The sequence below is a fragment of the Colius striatus genome, chromosome 25, assembly GCF_028858725.1.
Source record: "Colius striatus isolate bColStr4 chromosome 25, bColStr4.1.hap1, whole genome shotgun sequence".
Taxonomy (NCBI): domain Eukaryota; kingdom Metazoa; phylum Chordata; class Aves; order Coliiformes; family Coliidae; genus Colius; species Colius striatus.
This window is the reverse complement of record NC_084783.1, coordinates 4,329,847-4,346,147: the sequence shown is the minus strand read 5'-3', so window position 1 is coordinate 4,346,147 and position 16,301 is coordinate 4,329,847. Positions and strand designations below refer to the sequence as shown.

The 16,301-nt window shown below is 45.6% G+C and overlaps 1 protein-coding gene across 1 annotated transcript in view; it reads left to right on the top strand.

Moving 5' to 3' along the window:
- INSR (insulin receptor) overlaps positions 1-16,301 on the top strand; it is a 62,979-nt gene that overhangs the window by 3,867 nt on the left and 42,811 nt on the right. Inside the window, 1 exon segment of the mRNA XM_062014824.1 lies at positions 5,110-5,661. Coding sequence (XP_061870808.1) covers positions 5,110-5,661 — 552 coding nt within the window.

Genomic DNA, 16,301 nt, shown 5'->3' with positions numbered 1-16,301 from the left:
CTGTCTCAGCAGTTATCCCAACAAACACCCAGGAGTCCTTCGTCTACTTTCCTAGTACTGCTTCTAAAAGTCAGCCTTGTATAGAATTGCAGAGCCTTTGACTTGACCAAAGTGAGGGTAACTTTTCTTAGCTAATTGGTTTATACAAATGGGCAGCAAACACTATAAAAATGCAGAATTAACTAATACTTGAATGGTCTGTGATCTTTCTGTGTAATGCTACATTGTCATGCTCTGGATTGTTAAAGGGCCTGAGCTCTGAAGCAGTGAATCATTAAGGTTTGCTATCCACATAGTTTACTATAAACAAGGCTTAAGTTCCAGCTCTTCCCCTCTTAGATTCTATCTCAAAAACCAACGTCTGACATCACATCAAAGTTCCTTCATTCAGTACTTTAAGGTTGTTACCAAACTAGTTTGTTGGAGAAGCTGTGGCATCTTGAAGGTTTTTGGGTTGGTTTGGTTTTAGACAGCATGCCTTGCAACTTTTTTTCTCGAGGGTCTGATGAAACGTGTCTGTAACGATGTTTGGGTTTTGTGAAGTTGCTTTGAATAGCTCTGTAAGTAGGGACGGAGGAGTGTTTCCCCTCTGGCCCTGGCTGTGCTGCTGGACACGGAGCCCGGTGCTGCCGAAATGTAGGAATTTGTGTTTAGCAGAGATGTTGCCAGCAGTGTGAGCAGGAATAGCTCTGGGCCTACTGCTGGAGAAACAATTTGAGATTTTTCTCTTCCTGAAAGCTGATTTATGTGGGTTTTTTGAAACGAGGCTGTCTGTATTATAACTGACTGCTCGACTTTGCTGTCCTTCTGCTGGGATCAAACCTGCTTAGTCCTCATACAGAAGTGATGATTGATTGGCCTGTCCCTGCAGAGGAAATACTATCAGGAGAAGCTGTGGAAACCCACCTATTACTTGGCTTAAAACGGCTTCTTGTTGTCTTGGTAACGATGCACTTCTGTGGTGACTTCAGCTACTGCATGAACAGAAGCTCTGAACAGCTGAACAGAACTCCAAAGCATGAGAAGGTCAGGAACCTTCCAACAAAAAAGCATATTCTGTTATTCTTGTTATTCTCCTCGATCTTTGAGCTGGGAACTCAGAGGTACTCAGAGGAGCTGAGGTACTGTGGTGGTGTTTGCCCCTTAAACTCAGCTGAAGCAGAACAGAAAAACGAGTTCTTAAGTGTGATTTGTTTTCCTCCCCATCTGGAAAAAAATCTGTATAAACCCTTTTAATCTGTGTAGGTTTACAATTATATTAGCCCTCTATTACATTGTTTACTTCAGAAACAAACCTCAAATTGGTTTTAAATTCCTCCTAAGTTACTGTACCAGGCAAACATCAGTGTTTGACGTCTCTGTCTGCTAAAAGGACTTGTGCAGGAGTCCCCTGTGTTGGGACCCCCGAGGCACAGCAGACAATGTGCCAGTTTATTACACTGCAGTTGCTCAGCTTTGAAAGCAGCAGAGTTTGAGTAACTCTGGTCACATCTTGATTTGCCAGGATGGCTGGAATCTCCTGTCTGCTTCATGCTGGTGACACTAATTCTGTATCAGAGTTTAGAACTGGTGAGAAATACAACAAGAGTTCTGAAACGCCCACAGCTGATGGACTGTGGAGGTGTACTTGAGCTCTGGTAGATTTATCTGATTGTTCAACACTTCAAAATGCTTTGCTGTTTATTACAAAGCTTCACCTATCTGGTTTTAGATTCAGCTTTAGCTAACCTTTGTTTTTTAGCACACCTTGTCAGAATATTCACCTGCCTTAGCCTTTGGTCACCTTCTCTGTGATCTCCCATGGGGACACGTTTCAGGATGGGGAGAGCTGAGGGCCAGGGAGGTTTATACTCAGTGTGGGTGTTCAGGTCGTTGCACGTTTTGAGGAGAGAGGAATATCTTTGAGCAGCACTACTATTAGTAGTGATCTCTGGAAGCCTGTAGTGTTACAGGTCAGATTCACAAGCAGTGTAATTTGACTCCTTGGGAGTGTACGGGGAAAGGGGAGAGTGCTGTGAACTCCAGGCGTGCAGAGGATTGACCTGTTGCTAAACAGGAGCAGAGAATGCTGTCCATGAAGCTTTGCTGGATGCATATCAATTCCCTGGCCAAACAGGCTCATGGTTCTCCTTGATGCTTGGCACCTTGCCCTCTGATGCATGCAATGAGGCAAACACAGCAGTTGACCACCCAGGGTACCTCCTTCAAATGAGGTTCCTCAGCTTCATTGCTCGATGACAGGAAGATTTCCATAGCCTGAAGTGCAGCTGCAGCACTGGGAGGGCTTCATCCTGACTATACCCAGCTGCAGTTCTTTTCATCCAAGTTCAAGCTTTTGCTGTCTTCTCTTCCATGGAGCTGAAAGGGATAGCTATGTGGCTTCAGGGGTTGTCTAGGGGACAGCTTGTGGCCAATTCCTACTGACTCACCTAATTCTAGACAAAGTGATGAAAGACTGAGGTATTTATGCTTAGTGTATAGATGCATTTTGTGGCCTGGAGCTTTTATTCTTGAAAGTAATTCATAGTCTGTAGAACTGAGCTGTATTTCTTGACCTTTCCTTCAGGTCAGCTGTGTACATTTAAATTACTCTTAGCCCTTTATACTGTGATAGAGTATCTGGTCACGGGTACCAGCTTAGTGTGCTGGGTTTTGCCTGTGTGCTCAGCAAGCAGTAAATAATAACCAAGTTACATTTTGAATTGATCAGAGTTTTGGCTGCACAGGTGACTTGTGCATTGAATTTTGACTGGGATGTTGAACAAAGCTTTCTGGCCTATGTCCAGTTTGGCTGCAGTTTATCACAGGGCTGAGGGGTTGCTGCTAGTTGGTCATCAGATTTCTGTTCCCATTTTTGAAAAGGACCTCCTTGATCTTTGAGGCACTGTGTGTATTAGCTTTTTCTTCTAGAAAACAGTTTCTGAAATGACTTGGATACAGTGCCAAAAAAACCCTTTGGGCAATAACTTTGCTTCAAATCAAATCCTACATTAGTGTTGCCAGGGTTTTTTCCTTTTTTGGGGGGGATCATGAAGGTGTTTGCATAGAATTTATCTTTAACCCACACAGCAGTGGTCTGGGTAAAACCAGGAGGAGTCAGACAATCCTGACTGTTAAATATCTATCTCTACATGCTTTTTGTAAGGCCTTGTTGCTGGGTGATTTCTTGATGTGATAATTTTACAGTTGGTGAGTTTTGTCACATACAGTGACAAAAAGAGTGAAGATGCTGTGCTTTTAATTCTGAAGGTGGGAAGGGCATGGGGGCTGTCTCAGCTATAGAATAAAGAGAGAAGCTCTAAAATGGATACAGTCTTACAAAAAAATACCTTCAAAAGGTTCCACCTGGACAGGGAAACAGTTGTTTTTCGTGATTATGTTAGCCAGCAGGCTTGTCTTTCCAGGGGCTTCTGCCTTGGACGTGAAGGTCTTGCTGTACACGTGAAATTTGACTTTAAAGGGTTATCACTGGGACTTTTGTTGTACGACACAGTCCTGGGGCTCTAAATCTCCTTCTTCATTTCATACCTGGCTTAAGTTCAAACAAATATTTCTATAGTCAATCTTTTTTCATCTTTTCCTTGTTCTAGTGCCTGGGTCCATGTTATTCTGTTTACCTTCTAGTTTATGCTGTGTCTGCTTGTTGGCCATGCTGGTTCATTGGGCTACTGGTTCTACTAAATAAACCATCCACATAGTCAAGTCAGGGAAGTGTGCAACCTGGAGAAAATAATAACAAAAAAGCCCAAACACCTAACTTGAAAAGAATGCTTGGGCTAAAAATTACCAGTGCAGTAAATTTCTCCTGTCAGCAAAGTCTGGGCAAGAGTGTGGGGCATCCTCTTGCAAGTGTGTATTTCCAGCTTTTTTGCTCTCTTCTGAGGCACTACCACTTCCTAGCCATTACTCTTTCCCTATCTTCCCCTCCCTGCAGCCATTCTAAATTACTTCCTCTAATCCAATGGCGTTAATTGCACAATCTGAGATGAGGTAGGTGTGTCGCTGGCAACTATCTAAAGAAAACAGCCCGTGTTGCACAGACGTGTCTTTCTGTTGTAAATGCTGAATGACGTCTGAGGGCTGGTGTTAAAGCTGCAGTGTGACAGAGCTAATACCCAGAATCACAAAAGGATGGCACAAAAAAAGTGATGAAATACTCTTTCAGTCCTGTTTGGTAATCATATACCAGGGAATGTTCCTCAAGGTTTGTTTGTTACCATTTGAAGCAAGCTTTAATGAAAAGGGCCTGGCAACATGTTCAGGCTGGAGGACTGGGCAGAGAAATCTAAAATCAACCAGGGCAAATGTAGAGTGTTGCATGTGGGAAAGCATCACCTCATGTAGCTGCACAGGCTGGGGAATGAACTGTTAGAAAGGAGTGTAGGGGAAAGGGAGCTGGTGGGCAGCAGGATGAGCAGGAGCCAGCAACGGGCCCTTGTGGGCAAGAGGCCAATGGCATCCTGGGGTGGGTTAGAAGGGCTGTGGGCAGTAGGTCAGAGAGGTTCTGCTTCTCTTCTGCTCTGCCCTCGTGAGACCACATCTGGAATGTTGTGTCCAGTTCTGGGCCCCTCAGTTCCAGAAGGACAGGGAGCTGCTGCAGAGTTCAGTGCAGGGACACAGAGATGCTGGAGTGGAGCATCTGCCTTGTGATGAAAGGCTGAGGGAGCTGGGGCTCTGCAGCTTGGAGAAGAGACTGAGGGGTTTTACAAATTGTTGTTTACAAATGCATCAAGGGTGGGTGTGAGGAGGCTGGAGCCAATGATAAGACAAGGGGCAGCTGGAACAGAAGAGGTTCCAGAGAAACACAAGGACAAACTTGTTCCCTGTTGAGGTGAGGGAGCACTGGCAGGGGCTGCCCAGATGGGCTGTGGAGGCTCCTCTGGGGACATCCCAAACCCATCTGGATGAGTCCCTGTGTGCCCTGCTGTAGGTGGTGCTGCTCTGGCAGGGGGTTACACTGGATGAGCTTTGCAGGTCCCTTCCAGCCCTTGTGATTCTGTGACTCTATGTGTATATTGTGGTGCAATTGGATCAAATTGGGTATTTAGAAAACAAAACCAATTACCTGTTCTTACAAAGAGCCCCAACTCCTTGTTCTTTGCCTTCCAGTTTGCAGAAGCATGGACATTCGCAACAACCTGACCCGCCTGAACATGCTTGAGAACTGCACTGTGATCGAGGGCCACTTGCAAATCTTGCTGATGTTTAAAACCAAGCCTGAAGATTTCCGCGAGCTCAGCTTCCCCAAGCTGACGATGATCACAGACTACTTGCTTCTCTTCCGAGTGTATGGCCTAGAGAGTTTGAAGGGACTTTTCCCCAACCTCACTGTGATTCGAGGAACTCACCTGTTTTTTAACTACGCACTGGTCATTTTTGAGATGGTTCACCTGAAGGAGATCGGCCTCTACAACCTGATGAACATCACTCGAGGCGCCGTGCGGATCGAGAAGAACAACGAGCTGTGTTACTTGTCCACGATCGACTGGTCAAGGATTTTGGATTCTGTGGAAGATAATTACATCGTGGCCAACAAGGATGACAAGGAGGAGTGTGGAGATGTGTGTCCAGGGACGGTGAAAGGGAAGAGCAACTGTCCACCCACGGTGATAAATGGCATTTTCATTGAACGCTGCTGGACCCACGATCGCTGTCAGAGAGGTGAGTCTGTGGAGTGGTGTGTGTCAATTGTGGCTTTGCTCTCAGTTTTTAACCTATTGGAGGGCTATTTGGTACCTATTAATTGCTGCCTTTAAGCACAGGGTCCTAAAAGAAAGGCTCAAAATTGACATTAGACAGATAAAGAGAAGACCTTTGGGATGGGGCTGTTGTATCATTTCTTTCATAACGTCTTCAGAAAGATTGTGTTTGGTTTCTCTGGAAAGTTAGGGGCTGCCAAGAGCTCACAAGTTGAACAGGCTGGGAGTGTTACTGGTATCTGGTATAGTATTTAAAGAGCATCACTGGTGGGGTTTGGGTAGGAGATTAAAAGCCCCGATTGAAACACAACCCTGGGGAAAAGTCTTTATGGAATAACTCTAGAAAGGTGCAGTTGCATTTTCATTGAAGCCTTCCTGCCATAAAAAGGTGTGAGATATGTGGATGAGTGAGCAACTTTTGAGTAGAGTAAGTGGCTGGAAGGAGGAGAGAGGACCTGGACAGGGGTTGCCCATAGCAGGAGGCTATGAAAATAGCAGAAGGTGGAATAACTGGACTTTGACCCTGGGGTTGTGGTTCAGGGGTTATGTATGTTCAGAAAGCTTTTGCAACTCCAGTTCTTGAACTGTATTAGGTTCACTTTTAATTTCACACAGATTTGTGTTTTCCAAACTTGGAACTGAGCTTAAGTTTAGATTTAATGATATATTTACTTTAGTTGATGATAAATCTGACTTGTCAGGGACCAAAGTGAAATGAGGTAAAACTGACACACTTAGGGTTGCCTGTTTTTGTGGAGGTAACACATCCAATTGAAGCAGTGTGTCCTCAGACAAAATTAGGCAACTTGCGGCCTGGAGGGAATTTCTTGCCAAGCTTTAAAGGGCAATTCTGAGTGCAAATTGCCAGATTTGAGAAGGAATTCCTACCAGTATGCATAAACTAATGAAATTAATGTGGTTTTCCCTCTGCTACTCCTCACCCCAAAATCATCTAGCTGCCATTTAAAGAAAGTGGTTATTTTTTGTTGCCAGAATAACTTGCTTGCAAGAAGATGCAAGTGTGTATGTGTGTTCCTTTTTTAAAGTGAAAAACAAGGCTATGAAGGGCTTTTTTGGGCTATGAAGTGTTTTGGCACACAGGAACCTGGTTTCTTAGGCATTCGTGTTCAATGTTTTCTGCTATTTTGTGAGGTTAAAGACCTAAACTGAAACGTTTTCAGTGTCCAGATCATTCATAATGTCTCTCATTGCTGTGAATTTTCTGGGGCTGTGCTATTGGTTCCTTCCCTTTACACGACTGCCTGTTTCCATGAAATCTGTAGGAATATAGTGTTTTGCCATTGGGGCAGAAGTCTCCACTCCTGAGCCTCTTGTACAAATCCAGCTCATTTTATTAGACGATACCCATACAGTACCACACACTCCTTAGCTACTGAAGGCAGCCAAGCTAGTAACTCCATTTGACTTGAATTGGAAGTTGAAATTTGAATTTGAAAATGATTTTGAAAGCAATTCTATACAGATGCTCTCATCTGGTTTTCCATGTTCCTTGTAGGTTTAGAGCAGCAGTGCTCTCGCTGCTGTGCTGTCTCACAACCACTTCACGAGCAAAGCTTAGCTTGGTTTTGAATGCCAAGATTTGTACTTTTGGTAGCTGTTCTGGCATCAGAATTATCTGAGGACACCTGCCTTTATGCCTCTCAAGTTATTTTAATAGTTGGAGTAGTCTTTTAGGCTTGTTTTGAGTAGTCTCTAGGCTTTAGGCATGCATGCTAACAACTCAGGTAGAGATGAAGGGACATTTATTTAGTGAATCCCTGTGTTCTCTCTTTTCAGCCATAACGTGTCCTTAGTGTGTGTAATTGTCTTGTCAAAATTATTAAGGACTTGTGTGAGTTGTACTTTGGCTTTCCTTAGCTGAAGAGCCTCATAGCAACTTCCAATACAGAGGGTATTAATGTACTGAAATCTTCCCCTCTGGGGATCTCCAGCAGCCAAGGCTGTCCCAAAGTCTCCCATTTTCTAGTTTTAAAGTGTGTTATCTTTTATTTCTGCTCTTTCAGTAGCAATTTGGCAGTTTCAGTATCATTTTTGGGTATGTGTTTGATGTGGTTCAGGTTGGTTGTACCCCTCCTTTGTTTTATAAAACCTGGGAACAGAATCTCAGCTTTGCTGGTTTTTGGTTTGCATCTCTGCATGGGACGTTGTTGCTGTTTAAGCTGATGGCAGGGCTTCTCCGGGACTGCTGGCCGGATTTGTTTGCTGGTTTGTCTAGCAGAACAAACAAATCCTTTAAGAATATGTAAATGTTGACTGTTTTGATGTTACAGAGTGTGTGTCAGTTGACAAAGCCCCAAGCTGACAAGCTTCTTCAGGCTGCTAAGCTTTGAGTCTTGCTGGAGAAAATTAGCAGAGGAGCAAGAAGTTTTGAGAGTGCACATGTGGGGAGGCTGAAAGATGCCTCAGAAAGGTCTCGTGTGGCTGGGGAAGGGAGGTGGCAAGGATCGGTGTTGGAGTGAGGTCTCTGGGTGTCCTCTGTCTCTTCCACACCAGTCCCAGACCTTCCCCTGCCTGCTTCCTTCACGTTACCTCTGCCACATCTTATGTTGCTCATGCAGCTTTGGTATTTATTTCTTTTAATCAGCGCAGATAGCCCAGTTAACTCCAAAACTAACTTTCAGTTGCAGCATATAATTATCTCTGGGGCACACATCCAAGTCTCTGAATCATCCTTTCAGCTATAACTCCAGCCCAGATTGGTTTTTTCTGTTGATGATAACATGTTCAAGACAACAGAGTAAAGGATCTTCTTCCAGATCTTAGAGCTAAGAGGGTGCTCACTGTGAGGATATTCACTGTGAGGGTGACAGAGCACTGGAACAGGCTGCCCAGGGAGGATGTGGCAGCTCCTTCAAGAGCCACCTGGACACATTCCTGTCCCTGATCTAGGTGGGAGCTGCTTCTGCAGGGGGGTTGGACTGGATGAGCTCTAAAGGTCCCTTCCAACCCCCACCATTCTCTGATTCTGTGATTCTAAGGTTGTGGATGAAACTGGTTGGAAGGAACTGAAATGATTTGTGAGCAGCTGCACACTTTGAAAAACCCAGTTGCAGTAGCGAGGAACGTGTGTGTGAGTGCAGAGATGTGTAGGTGGGTGTACCAGAGCCTGAGATGGCAGGATATGTTTCCTCCAAGTTTTCTTTTTTCTAAACTACTGGTGTTGGTGTGAAAAGCAAATCAGTTCAATTAAGTCCAACTCATGTTATATTTTGGGTAGGGAGGGAGGGAAGTATGTAGTCTGTTTGGAATTTGGGTCTAGCCTTATGCTGTTTATGGCAGCCAAGTGCTGTTCTGGAGATTTTTTACCTTTCCAGCCCAGAGTTTTTATAAGTGGGGTTTTTGAACATCCACACTCTTACTGCCATAAAAACGCAGTTCTTGGTTCGTGCAGAGAGCGTCTTTGCTGAGGAATGCAGACAGCAAAAATGTGGGAAATGCCACGTCCTAGACCTCACTCCAGATCTGCCAAACATGATTTTCATATTTTGCATTTTTTTCCACATGGATTTTTTTTTTAATGTAATAAAAATGCTGTATGTCTGTCACTGCACTCACAGAAGGGACAATTCCCTCTGAAATAGGATGTCCTGCCAGGTCTCTTTGCTGTCACCACCTGGCTGAGTTCCTGTGTGACCTACTCTAGGTGGTCCTGCTCTGGCAGAGGGATTGGGCTGGATGAACTTTCCATGTCCCTTCCAGCCCTTGAGATTCTGTGATTCTCTGTCTGCACATAATCTGAAGCAGTCTGATGGTTTTGATGGTCTAATTATAAAGACAGGTTCAGCCTGTTAGTTGCATATTGAGTCATCTGACAGTGGAGTATGGTAATAGGAAGGAAAAGTGGAATGATCAAATAACAGGCCCTTGGTGAATACTGAAGGGCTGCATACCTGGGATGTAAGGATGGATATCTGAAATACAAGCTTTGTTCCTTAGAGGAAATGGTGAAATTCAAGTTCACCTATTGGTCCTGAATGAAACCTTTATAGCAGTCTGTTATCTGTCTGATCTTGGGACTCCACAGTGCCAAGAAATCCAAGTTGTCCTGAGTATGGGCTATTTCAGATTTGTAGATAGACTCTTTCTTTTCAGTCTTACTTTATGCAATAAAAACAAAAGTTGTGCCTCTCAATTAGTGCTATACAGGGTTTGCTGCAAAACATGAGCCTCGTGAAAAGAAAAGTGGGAAGTAAATGAAACCATTTGGGTCAATGGAAGAGGACAGACAGTAAAATGGAGCTGACAGAAGGAATGACAGTCTGGAGTAATTGACAGGCAGGGTTGCTGTTGAAGAACACCACTGCATGAAAATAATAATGTTTATCCAGATTTTTTGTTGATGTTGAGGGGGCAGGTCTAGAGATTAGGGATACATCAAAATCTCTCTTCAGTTTTCCTGTGATTAGGCAGGGAAAATTCTGGGGCAGGTTGAGGACAGGTAAGGGACTGAAGAGTAGCTTTAGTAGCTTGCTTTGTTTCCTGGTGGAAGCAACACAAAGCACTCAGAAAAAAAACAACACTGCTTAGCCTGAAATGTCTTTCAACTGCTGTGAGACGGCAGCAAGTGCTTTAAAGAGACTGATGCCAGAAGAAATTCTGCAACTCTGAACATCTTCAGGGCAGGTTTGAATAGCAAAGTTCAGAGGTGTGTGTGGGAAACGTTTTGTGATGTTTACTTAGGTAGAAATATTACTTAGCAACAGCTTCCTGTAATTTTTATGTGCTGGGAATTTCTGTAACCATAAGCTTAGTTTTATTACCTTTGTATGGGAAAAGGGGGCTCGAAGCACTGAACAGGCTTAGTCAGCCTCAAGGGCAAGATATTTTTAAAGCTTCAAACACAAAAGAAATGTTTCCACATGAAGTGGAAATGCTCCTTTTATTTGGAGGTTTGATAAGAACTGCCCTTTTTTTCCCCCCTAGCTCTGACAAATGCCAGATGGACAAAGAGACAGCTTTATTGAGGGCATGTAGCGCTCGTGGTTGGGGCTGTTGTGATGCTTGCAAGCAGCTAGACATCCTAAACTAATTCACTTTAGCTCATTAAGAGTAGTTAAGAGATTTATGGTGCTTGGTGGTACGATACAGCCCAGAATCAAGGGAAGAGGAGGTGGAAACATCACTCCATACAAATGGCTAGTTAAGAGTATAGCACTTGCTTCAAAAACACCAAAAGAAGCATCCAGCTAGGCATTCCTCCACCAATCTGAGGTGACAAGAGACTGTAGGATTTCAATATGTACAATTTCAGCTTGCTGAGTGTTCTGGTTTAGCAAGGAGCAGCTTTTGGCTTAGTAACAGGGGGAGCGGGTTGCAGTGAAGACCCGGTAAAGAGTTTGCGGACCCTCCCCCGGCTCCTGGGTTCACACCCACCTCCGGCCCGGGTGGGCCAATCTGGCGCCTCTGCGATCACTATTTAGGGGACGGGAATTTGAAATGCGAGGCAGGAGGTGTAAGAGGGATACAAGATGGAGGCGACCACGCGGACCCTTCAGCCAGAGGAGGAAGGAAGGAGGAGCAGTGGAGTGGAGACCCTTCTGCAGGCCGTGGCGAGAATGCAGCTGTGTCCCTGAAACCTGTGGAGATCCGTGGCAGGACTGAGAGCCACCAGCAGCTCCATGTGAGTGAGCCCGGACGGGCGAGGGACTGTGTGGGGAGACGGCCATGGCCCAGGCCGTGCTGGAGAGCCTGCACGTCGCAGAGCAGCCCCACACGAGAGGCAGAGAGGAGCTGCAGCCTTTGGAATGGGTGCACGTCGGAGCAGCCCGTGCAGGGCTGCCATGCGTGTGAGTTACCCCACGGACTCGCAGGGAGGACTGGTGTGGAGTTCACCCGTCCTGAGGAGGGACAGACGGCAGAAGCTATTGGGAGCAGACTGACTGAGACCTCCACTGCCTGCCTCCCCGAACCGTTCGGGGGGGGCAAGGTAAAAACCCCGGGATCAGGGCTCTGAGCCCGGGAAGAGGGGAGGTGTGGCGGGAAGGTGTTCTTAAAAAGGCTGGTTGGACTCTTCATTGACGTATTCCTCTGTGTTGTTTCGTTTTGGTTATGTTTTGGGTTTTTGTGGGTATGTTTTAGTTGATGTTGCATTAAATTATTTTCTGGTTTTTTTTCTTCCCCAAACCGAGTGGCCTGGTCTGCTTTGTCCTGAACCTTAAGCGGCAATTAAGCCCTCCCTGCCCTCGAGCAATTCTCAGCCTCTTCGGTACTTGAGGCTAATCGTGGTCTTTGTTCCCTGATGGGCCTAAACCACGACACTGAGAAACACCCACTCAGACAGCTCCCGTGGCCTCACCACCCTTTTTGTTTCTTCAGCTTCCTCACTGCTGCACCTTGACTTAAATGCAAGGGATTGAAGATTTTCTTCCCCGTCCCAGTTCTCAGTGAGCACTTTAGACAGAAGCTACTGTCTGATCTGTTCCATCTTTACAGCATTATAGCAAGAACTAATTACTAGCTCATCCAACAGTTAATAATCAGTAGATATAGAGAATTCTCCTCAGAGTTAAGAGTACAGAGGTCTTGTCAAGGCAAAGGTTTCTGATCAGTTCAAAAGGAGAATGAGGTCTTTTGCAGCTGTTACAGTGAAAACTGGAGACATTCTCATCTTGTTTGGTTTGAGTTGCCGTTTTAATCCTTTCATCCTTACCCTTTTCCCCAAAACACTTGTTATTTGAGTCAGTGTTTGAGTTGTTGAGGAGGCTGAGAGGAGTTCAGCAGTGGTTCCACATAAGAGTTACTGGAAGGTGTTTTCAGATCTCTCCTCCCATCTTCAGTGGTGACGTTGACTGCTTGTGATTTCCACAGGTGGCATGCCAAGGGTGCTTCAGGTGGAATGCTTATTTTGCCACTTCAAGAACAGTTCTGAGTTACCTTATTTGCTTAAACAGAGCAACATGCACAACCCCATGTTAGATAAAACATAGGAGGCTGACTGCACTTGCCTGAGACGTTTATTGCTAAGTGCTTTTTTCTGGGCATGGATATAGGAGTGGCAAGTCACTGACTGTAAACAAAAGAGTAATAAACTGAACTGAGCAACAGAGTTAACCTGTGTTAGTAGTGGATGAATGGGAGAGCTGCAAATGGTTCACCTGGTGCAACGTCACTCCAGTCTTCAAAAAGGGCAAGAAGGAAGACCTAGGAAATGACAGGCCAGTCAGCCTCACCTCCATCCCTGGAAGGGTGATGGAACAGCTCACTCTAGATGTCATTGCTAAGCACCTGAGGAAAAGAAAGTTAGTAGAAGCTGTCAGCGTGGATTCACCAAGGGGAAATCCTGCTTGACCAACCTGATGCCTTCTGCGAGTGCATAACCAGCTGGCTGGATGAGGGGAGAGCAGTGGATGGCATCTACGTTGACTTCAGCAAGGCTTCTGACACTGTCTCCCACAACATCATCATCAGAAAGCTCAGGCAGCGTGGGTTAGATGAGTGGAGGGTGAGGTGGATGGAGAGCTGGCTGAATGACAGAGCCCAGAGGGTGGTGATCAATGGCACAGAATCCAGTTGGAGGCCTGTGGCCAGTGGAGTTCCACAGTGCCAATCCAGGGCCAGGTTCTGGGGCCAGTCTTGTTCAGCATCTTCATGAACAACCTGGATGAGGGTACAGAGTGACTCTCAGGAAGTTCCCTCATGGCACCAAACTGGGAGGACTCACCAGAATGCTGTGTTGCCATTCAGGGAGATATGGGCTGGCTGAGAATTGGGCAGAGAGGAACCTCCTGAAGTTCAACAAGGGCAACTGCAGAGTTCTGAGTCTGGGAACAGTCCCATCAGCAGGACAGGCTGGGGGTGACCTGCTGGAGAGCAGCTCCAGGAGAGGGACCTGGGAGCGATGGTTGACAGCAAAGAAACATTAGCAGCAACGTGCCCTCGTGGGCAAGAGCCAATGGCAGCCTGGGATGCAACAAGAGTGTGGGCAATGTGAGCCAGCAGTGTGTTCTCATGGCCAAGGCCAGCAGCATCCTGGGGGATGTTGAGAAGAATGTGGCCAACAGCTTGAGGGAAATCCTCCTTCCTCTCTCTGGGAATGCCACAGCTGGAGTCCTGTGTCCAGTTCTGGGCACTCCAGTTCAAGAGAGAGACAGGGAACTGCTGGAGAGAGGCCAGTGCAGGGCCACCAAGATGATCAGCGGACTGGAGCATCTTCCTTATGAAGAAAGGCTGTGGGACCTGGGGCTGTTCAGCCTGGAGAAGAGGAGACTCAGAGGGGACCTTACCAATGCTGAGAAATAACTAAAGGGTGGGTGTTGAGAGGATGGGGTCAGTCTTTGTTCTGTGGTGCCCAGTGACAGGACAAGAGGTGATGGGATGAAGCTGGAACACAAAAAGTTCCATTTAAACATAAGGAGCAACTCCTTTGGTGCTGAGGTGAGGGAGCCCTGGCCCAGGCTGCCCAGGGAGGGTGTGGAGGCTCCTTCTTGGGAGGTTTCCAAACCCACCTGGACACATTCCTGTGCCCCTGAGGAAAGGGGGGAAGCTGACTGAGGGAAACCTGCTTTAGCAGGGGATTGGACTGGAGGAGCTCTGCAGGGTCCTTCCAGCTCCCACCATTTGGGGATTCTGTGATACGTTTGCTGAGGGATGTGGAGACTAGTTTCATTCAGAGCAAATCCTCCTGAATGTTGGGGGTGCATTGGTGCCTGAAGTGGAGGAAGGAATTGTCCAGCTTATATATCCTGTATGTTTGCCTTCCTTCACCTCTCCTTAATAAAAGCAGAACAATGATTCTGTATTTTAATTAGCTGTAAAAATATTCTAAATCAAAGGCAATTCTGATGCCATTTCCTGGATTGAGGCAAAACAGAGCAGAATGAGTTTGTGTGTGATGGTATAGCATTCTTCTGTTTTATGGGAGAGGAACTGAAAATCTTTGTTGTAGAAGCTTCGAAGGGATTGTGAACAGTTGAGTCCATACAAAGAAATGTATTCAGTGTGTGTGAGAAGACAAACTGAGATATGTCCCTTGGCAAAGCTCTCTGAAACATCTTTATCAGGAACTGGATTTGACAGGGATTGCCTCTGTAAATAAATTTTGTGTTTAAAAAAAACCCCACACCACAAACCAAAACACAAAAAAGGTCAAAAAACCCCAGGTGTGGCCAGTGTAAAGATTGTTTCTAACTGAAACTTTGAGGGTTCTGGGACCTTTTGATTAATTGCAGAGCTGGTGAATAACCAACTGTGTCCTGGAGGAAGCAAAACTAACCCTTGTCTCAGTTTGCAACAATAGCTGGTTAAAAGTTCAATGATCATGCTTCCCAATTATATCCTATAATTGTGTGTGAGTTCCTATTGGGGGGGTGTGAATGAACTTGCTGGGATGTTTCTGCCTCTTAATTAGGGCTGTTGGTTAGCTGGAAGAAAAAGTGAGTTGGGTAGGGGGGGAAGTTGTGGGAATAGTGCCTGGGATTGCCTGGCTGAGCTGCTTGGTACGTGCCTGTAGTTATTTCAGTTGCTGCTTTGATCCAAAGTTTGTGGCTGGCACAGCATAAGTGTCCAAAGCAGCATGCTGTGGCTTGGCTGCTGAAACACTCTGAATTACAACCCTGTGTGTTCATCGCCTTTATCTGGACTTTTTTAGGTGAGGGTACTGGGGGGCACTGTGCTGGCTGGGCTGACGTTCTTTGAAAGTCCTCAGCCTTGCTTTTCTTCTGGCTTGTGACATTTTAAACAAATAGAGGATTAACTTTGGCTCTGTGTTAAGTTCTTTAAATGTTGGCTAAGTGAGTATAATGTTTTCATTTGGTGAATCCGTATTTAAATGAGCTGAAGGAGCAAAGCAGGGAAGCTCAGCACCTGTTCACTCCCAAAAGTTTTCCAGTATGGAATTTCCTTCTCCTTCCTTCAAAACAGAGTCAGGACTGTGAATAAAGATGTTGTGATTCTGTGACAGGCAGGGCAAGAGGATGCTCTGTACTAAGCAGGAGCTTTTAGCTCAGCACTCTCAGTGTGAATTCCTTAATTTGAGAACATACTTTCGTATTTTACTTGGCCAGAGCTGCCTCCTGGGCACCTGGAGAGGTTGAACACTCTGAGGAAGAAGATCTATTGAAAGGAATCCCAAAAAAGAGTTGTAAAGAAACTTAAAATAGCATTCAGCAGAATGTTGGGGTTAATTTTCTTCTACATATTTGTAAAGAAGTCAGAGTGTCTGTGGTTTCACTGGCATCACTTCAGTGCACTCCAGAGAAAAAGAAACGGGATTTTAACCTTGTCTGTCACATGAGGTGCCTTTTTCGATGATGTCAAGAAATACTTGTGTGCTGTAGAGTGGGCAGTTGCAGCTTTTGCAGACAGCAGGTCTCATGCTGTGGTTGCTCCAGCACTGGCACGTGCTGGACAGCTGAGCTGCTGCTCATGACCCTTGTTCATATGCCAGAATGATGACAGTGACTTTTGTAAGACTGGTCTGGTGAAGGCTGTAAAACTTGCAAGGTTTTTTTTTTAGTTGGGTAAGTGGAATTTCATTAATCTCTTCCTAGAACTACTCCAGTCTTTTGTTTTCTGTGCAATTTGAAGGCTTCTGGAGATGTGCACATCTTACTGCTGGTCACTCCAGACTCCTACAGAATTGCT